Source organism: Montipora foliosa, chromosome 9 (genome assembly GCF_036669935.1).
Source record: "Montipora foliosa isolate CH-2021 chromosome 9, ASM3666993v2, whole genome shotgun sequence".
NCBI classification, from domain to species: Eukaryota; Metazoa; Cnidaria; class Anthozoa; order Scleractinia; family Acroporidae; genus Montipora; species Montipora foliosa.
Window position 1 is genome coordinate 15,249,257 of NC_090877.1, and position 7,500 is coordinate 15,256,756.

Genomic DNA, 7,500 nt, shown 5'->3' on the forward strand with positions numbered 1-7,500 from the left:
CCGCGTGTAAAGTGTGAACGTTGTACATGTTTCGTTTGATTTTAATAACTAAGGCTACTTGCACTAGAAGAAGATATAATACTAAGATCCCCGCAATAACTGAAGTTATTAACTGATTGGTTTTCTCGTCGATACCCGAGTATCGCACGGCAATGAAAGTAATCCATACCACAAACAATATGACAAGGTTGCAGATGGTTTTTTCAGTGGTGACTCTTGCTCGGTAACGAAGGGGTTTGGCCACAGCCATTGTGCGGTCAGTACTGACGTACGCCAGGCAGAAAAAAGAGCCCCCTACGCACAAGAACAGAAAGGCTTCGTACAAAGTGTGAATAACCTTTGATTGACATACTGTTGACGGGTAATGCAACATCAACCGCCACGTAATGAAGAGAGGTTGTGTAACCAAGCCGACTAAGAAGTCTAAGAAGGCGAGGCTACACAGGAGAATGTTAGCTGGACTACGGAGTTCCAGGGTTTTGTAAACAGTTACTATCACGGCGAGATTTACGAGGACAGCAAAAATTGCAAACGGTATGTTTAAAGCGATAATAAAGATGTTAAGACCATAGTGGTAAGAGTCAGCGCTCAGTGTGTCAATATTGCAGCTAGTAGGACTTGAATGGTTTGTTGGTGAAACCACGGTTGAGTTGTCCATCAGTGCAGAGTTAGTAGATCAGTGTCTGAAAAAACAAAATGAAGGCATGGAATAAGTTCACCATCGAATTTTTTTCCGCTAAAAGTAATTCCCACTCTTCCAATGTAGAATTTCCTTTCGTAAACGCTATAAAATGCAACCGGTTTGGTAACTCACACCCAAGGCCGGGAAATGTTGGTTAGAGAGTTTCTTCCCCTTTTTTATTTTATTCAAAAAAGGACGTATAGGGAAGATATCGTTGACGTCACCTATTGTCATTAATGTGCCAACCACAGCCTCATTGCCTCTCGAAACAAAGGGTCTTTTGGAAGCTCGTGTGGTTGGTACATTTGAATGACAAAAGCACTGTTTGTAAACAGATATCTTTCCTATAAATAAATCCTTTAAGGAATCGAAAATACTACTACTACTACTACTACTACTACTTCTACTAATGATAATAAAAAATATATATAATCTGGGATGTACCGTTTCAGCTCGAGAAGGCTCCTGAGAATGAAGCTAACAAACCTGATATTGCTGTACTAGAGGCAGCGTGGTCGAGTGGTTAGGACGTTGGGTTTATGTGCGGCTGCTCCGGGTTGAAATCCTGTTCTAACCTCTGGTTAGGATTTGTTTCCGGTTGTCCCGGATTCAACTCTTCCACGCTTTGTAAATAGTCAACTGTTTGCTTTTTGCCAGTTGGGGTTTTTAATAATGTTTCTGTTAACTTTGAATTGTTTCTTTCACATTGTTAAAAGTGGGGTGCCTGTAAACTACAGTCCCGGACAAAATTGTTGAAACACTTTACAATACCTTGCCCTCCCACAATGTTGTTTTGGCAATTGGGCTCAGAAACTCACGTTAAAACAACATTGAGAGGGGAGAGTGAAGTGGGAAAGCTTTAGATCTGTATAGTCGTGCACTGTTCCAACGAATTTTGTCACAGACTGTAGCTTGATAGCTAAGTGCACTTCCACTATAAAGAAAGCATTTACAATTTTTTATAGACAAAGAAAGCAACACATGGATCTTGATTGAAGGAACGGTATGCAGTGTTGGGAGCATTGGAGAACGAGCCAGACATAAAGACGAGAGTACACAAGACTAAGAGTGGGAAGAGGATCCACAAGGATTGTAAAGTTTCTCAAAAGAACGTTGTATTTGATTTTCTTGGGGGCTATCACACCCAACTGGAGCAAGAAATACATTCTTTGACAGCAAACCACGGAGAGACAATATCTTGTTAAAAAATCACAAAAATGGATTCTATGCCAAAACGCAGAAATTGTGAAAAGGTTCTGTGATTTCGTGTAAAGAAACTGTAAATAAGTAAGTCAGAACACATCGATAAAGCCTTTGCGTTTCTTTTCATCCTCGTGTAGCTTGTAGATGTTGGAAAGTTCTAAATCTATGTAAGTATCTGTGTTAGGGAAACAGACCCTGAAGTCAAAAATTAAAAGGTAGATCGTTGCTTTTGTCAAAATCCTCTAGCAAGTATGTCAAGCCTTGCATCTGCAGCTTTATTTCCTTGATATATGGAACACCATTTCACATGAAATGAAAGTCTTTTGCAGGGGTGTGTTTAAAACACGAAATGGCGGAATGGCAGTTAACAATGTGTGATATGGCTAACCCATACAATTATTGAGAGCTAACCACCTTTGAGTCAGTGATTTTTAGGCTAACTAGGTTAACCGAAGTGCCATTTAGGCTAACCAAAGTGCTATTTAGGCTAACCAAAGTGTTGTTTAGGCTAACTGGAGTGACGTTTTGCCATTTCACCATTTCGCCCAGTTAGCCAAAATAGCGCTTCGGTTAGCCTAATAATCACTGACTTGAAGGTGGTTAGCTCTCGATAATTGTATGGGTTAACCGTATCACACATTGTTAACTGCCATTCTGCCATTTTTAAACAAGCCCTCTTTTTCAGTATAAAATATATTTCAAAAAACAGGTTTAACAGTTTTTACCATCAGAATAATTTTTGCTTATTGCCATTTAATTAGTACTTCACTTTAAATGTAATACACAGCTGTCTTTACTTGCTTATCCCAATTCCCAGACACCGAATTAGATATTTTGTAATTGAGGTCATTTAAAGGGGGAGTGGGACTACAAATTTGTAAAAGCCTATAAAAGATTCTTTAGTTTTTCTCCACGCATTCATATTTATTGACCGAAATGGAAAAAATAAGCTTGATTGATTGATCGACACACAGAAAAGTCGAGCATCGATCAAGCAATGTTTGTTCTGCAGTATACGATTGAAGGTATTGTTCCAAAAGTTGCATAGGAATGTCTATGCTGGGACGAACCCTGCATCCTGTAAACTTGACAACTGTGTTTGTAGTGTTATTAGATATCCAATCCCATTTCCGTTGAAAACAATCATTCACGCGATTCAAGACGAATTCTCTTCAAAGAATCTACATGTATTTTCAGTTGGCAGGGTAGCCTGCGAGCAGGCTCTCTCTCTTCGGTGGGAGTGAAGGAGAGCCTGCACGCATCCCTTTGAATTTTGAATGCCGCCTCCTGATGTCACGCTGAGAGAGCTGTCAAAAATTAGCCAATCAGCGCGCACCAGAAGTAAACATTGAAAAAAAGCACAGAAAACAGAAACCCACGCGTTGTGTATTTCAATTTGCCCGAGGCAGAAACTAAAAAAAACTGTAAAGGAAGGAAGCCTTCGCCAGAAAAGCCTAACAACTATTGCTGATGCTGTAAAGCGTAGCTGAATATTCAGTACGGTAATTCGTCGAAGTCCCTTCCGCGGAAAAAGTGTTTCGTTCGTCAGGGAAAAATTTAGCACACAAACTTCAAACGACGGGAATCGTAATAGAGACATTCGTTTTCCCTGACCGCATCTCCACTGTGTGAGACTCGTCGACCACAACTGCTGCCAAATTTCGGTAAAGCGAAGCGGAATTATCTTTTTAAATTTATTTTAATGAAATACAGACATTACAACTGCTACATCACACTTTAATACTAGACAGATATTCTAATACCTACACCATTTTATTTCAATTGTGGTTATAGATATGTATTTTACTAATTCAATAATTTGAAAATTGGAATATTTTGTTTTCAAGTGTATCGGAGTATTGCGGAGTTACGAGGAGATCGAGCAATCATTTGTGGAGCCGCCTTTTCGGCTTAGCCTAACACTTGCTAAAATCGTGTAGAGTTCCTCTATCGTTAAATCAGCAACAGAGGCAGCCACGGTGACATGAAGTCGCCCTCGTATTTTGGCCGCTACGAAAAACAGTTGGGAAATAAGACTTTTCTCGAATTCTGTGGATAACAGAGATAGAACTTCCTTCCTTCCAGTAGAGAGGCCATTGCATCGCGTTGCCCGACCTTTAATTATGTAAAGTTATGGTAAATTGCAACATTCTACAATTTTCTCAGACGCATTTCTGACCACCTCATCTCTGCGAAGCGAAGAGGCTTTCTTGTTGTCGGAGCTTGTCAATGGTGACGTCACGAGGTAATTTAATTTCAGCCAATCAATATTTTGCGTCCAAAATTTGGACGCGACATTCAAAATACAAAGCCATGCGGGCAGGCCCATTGGCAGGCCCTCATTCTACCCCCAACCCCAGTCCCTCAGAGGGCCTGCTCGCAGGCTATTGGCAGGGAGCAGTTATGGATAAATAGCTCATGTATAAGTGCATGGAATCAAGTAACTCTTCATGTAATGTAAGTCGAATTATAGCCTTGCTGAGTCGACGATTCGAAACGATGAAACGACACATCGAAACGGCTAAACGACAAACGACGACGAACCGATGTGGTCGTTGACGAGTCGAACTCGTAAACCCGATGAACTGACAAGATGAACTGACAAGATGACGAGACGAACTCCCGAAGCGATGAGTCGACTTCTGAAAACGGCGAGTTGAACTGGCAATTCGACGAGTCGAACTCGGAAAACAACGACTCGACTAGAAGTATCGGTGTGCGGAAACGATGAAACGCCATAACGAAACGACGAGTCGAACATTTTGTCCACAATCTACCTTCATAGCTCCTGACGGTGTAGATATCCATCAACGAAGGCTAAAAACATAACACAAAAGGTGTTTCGTATTCAGAAAAGTGTTAAAGCATTCAGGATCGATCAGATTGTACTGTGAACTTACGTTAAGCAGAAAAAAGTAGTTAATTTTTTATTGAATGACCATATTTAGGGGCGAGATGAATTTTGTGGGGAACACAAATCTATTTCAGTTCGTTTGCGCGTATCGACAGTGGCGGTTAGTGCTGGGACACGGAACCATTCTTCGTTCTATAGGATTTATGGATTAACTCTCTCACCCGGGGAAAAATGGTACAGGTCGCCGTCGTCTCTCGCCGACCAGCACTACTTCGACGCTCCTCGCCGCTGGTGAGCGAGAAGACCTCTGGCATCCAGGGTAAAATGTTAGCCAATTTGTCGAAGGAAAGTTTTTTAACTCTTTCGAAGAGAGATTTGTCGCCTTCAAGTCGGTAATTTTTTGCGGGAAAATGGTGATCACATTCCGAAATTCGGCGGGTCTAATCTGCAGATCGCAGGTCACAGGTTGCAGTCATTGTTTCACCAATACAGAAAGTATCCTAAACATTCTTAAAAGCTACCATTAGGCCTAAAAACGTTTGTTTAGGCCTAATTAGGCCTAAGGTTAGCTTTTAAGAATGTTTAGGATACTTTCTGTATTCGTGAAACAATCATGACCTGCAACCTGTGACCTGCGACCTGCGGATTAGACTCGCCGTCCGAAGTTCTGGTAAAAACGTGGACGAAGCTTACGGAATAACTTTGGTTGGCGTCTGTGGGGGGATTAATTGAGCAGTCTTCGTCTGAATGTCATGGATTTTTGTATTCATGTTTTCAAACGAGTTATGGAGGAAGTAAACAATGTTGACGTCGGGGAATTCGGTGCTGGAAGCCTTCCCGGTATACAGGCTCACGCTCAAACGTTGAGGTAAAATAATTGCTGTTAGGTTCAATTTCATGATTGATAAGTCTGTGATTAATATTGAATGTGCCTCCCTGTGACATGCTGGGAAATCAATTAGCCCGGAATGAAATTTTACACAGCTACAATTGGGCATTCTAAATTTCCCAGTTCCTCAGTTATCGAGTTCCATAAGTATAAAACTTAAAAATGGTTTGCTTTAAAATCAGAAAAGAACCAATTCACCGTTGCTGTTGAGAAAAGTGTATGCCAGGCAAAATAAGTTATATCTCGGTATAGCCTGAAAGTAAAGGAATAATTTGCCTGTGTTTAAATTAACAAATACATCACTAATACACCAATACATCACTAACGTTTCATGTTTAACCGGAGAATTAGGGAAGCAGATGTTCGAAGGTGCAGGGGCGGCGGATTTAGGGGGGGCCGAGGCCCCCCCTTTCAGTTCGTCGGAGATTTTTTTTTGGTCAAAAGATACAATAATTTTATCATTTTGTAAGCAGTCTGTTGGAGCTTTTGATTTTTTTAGCTAAAGCGTGATTTTTCGCTAATAGTATGACCAAAGTTGTGCGAATAAACTTTCAACTTACGGGCGCTAATATTATCCTTTCGAAATGAGGAAGAAGACTGGATGCAAAATACTTGTCTACAGTCAACCTATCTTACAGAGACTGTAACAACGTAAAATCTTAATGCCTATATATATAACTAGTTATAGCTGTCGCTAAAGTGCCAACGAGCCAAGCTTGCGTGATCTGGCGCCTGGCGGCTGCAAACATCACGCGGCGTACTCGTGCGGCACTCTCATTGGTTATCGCTACGGTCAACATTTCATCGCTTTGGTCTACATTACAGCTTTTGGTCTACATTACACTCAAATTTGAAGCGCTTCTGAGATTTCGTCCGCCTAAAAATCTTCTCGCGGCTCTATAAGCTGCCGCCTCGCCAGGCCTTCTGTCTTCAGAAGGCCTGACTCGTTGGCAATTATATATATTTTGTGACTTTGAAGCGAAGAGTCAAAAACCATGCATCATTATAACCATAACTTATATTTTTATTCAATATGGAATCCTGATACATTACGTTCCAGATTGCACCAGAGTGCATGTAAGAGTACCCAAATTTTCAAAATTTTCTGGGGGGGCATGCCCCCAGATCCCCCTAGAAAGTAGCGCCTAAGGCGCTACTGAGGCGCGCTAACGCGCGCTGATTAGTATTCTTGTTCGGCCCCCACTTTCACTTGAAATGCTGGATCCGCCCCTGGAAGGTGTAATAGCTGTTGAGTTTTATTCCTCAGTTATCGAGTTCCATAAGTAAAAATTAAAAATGGATTGCTTTAAAATCAGAAAAGAACCAATCCACCGTTGCTGTTGAGAAAAGTGTATGTCAGGCAAAACAAGTTGCATCTCGGTAGCCTGAAAGTTAACTGACAAAATAATTTGCCTGTGTTTAAATTAACAAATACACCAATACATCACTAACCGACGGTTTCATGTTTAACCGGAGAATTATGTTCGAAGGTGTAATAGCTGTTGAGTTTTATTCCTCAGTCATCTCGGTAGCCTGAAAGTTAACTGACAAAATAATTTGCCTGTGTTTAAATTAACAAATATACCAATACATCACTAACGTTTCATGTTTAACCGGAGAATTAGGGAAGCAGATGTTCGAAGATGTAATAGCTGTTGAGTTTTATTCCTCAGTTATCGAGTTCCATAAGTATAAAACTGAAAAATGGATTGCTTTAAAATCAGAAAAGAACCAATTCACCGTTGCTGTTGAGAAAAGTGTACGCCAGGCAAAACAAGTTGCATCTCGGTAGCCTGAAAGTTAACTGACAAAATAATTTGCCTGTGTATAAATTAACAAATACACCAATACATCACTAACGTTTCATGTTTA

The 7,500-nt window shown here is 40.7% G+C and overlaps 1 protein-coding gene across 1 annotated transcript in view; it reads right to left on the reverse strand.

Moving 5' to 3' along the window:
* LOC137971308 (trace amine-associated receptor 7d-like) overlaps positions 1–7,500 on the reverse strand; it is a 15,235-nt gene that overhangs the window by 460 nt on the left and 7,275 nt on the right. Inside the window, exon 2 of the mRNA XM_068818124.1 lies at positions 1–683. This exon is cut by the window's left edge and continues 460 nt beyond it. Coding sequence (XP_068674225.1) covers positions 1–658 — 658 coding nt within the window. The 5' untranslated portion in view covers positions 659–683. The remainder of the gene's footprint in view (positions 684–7,500) is intronic.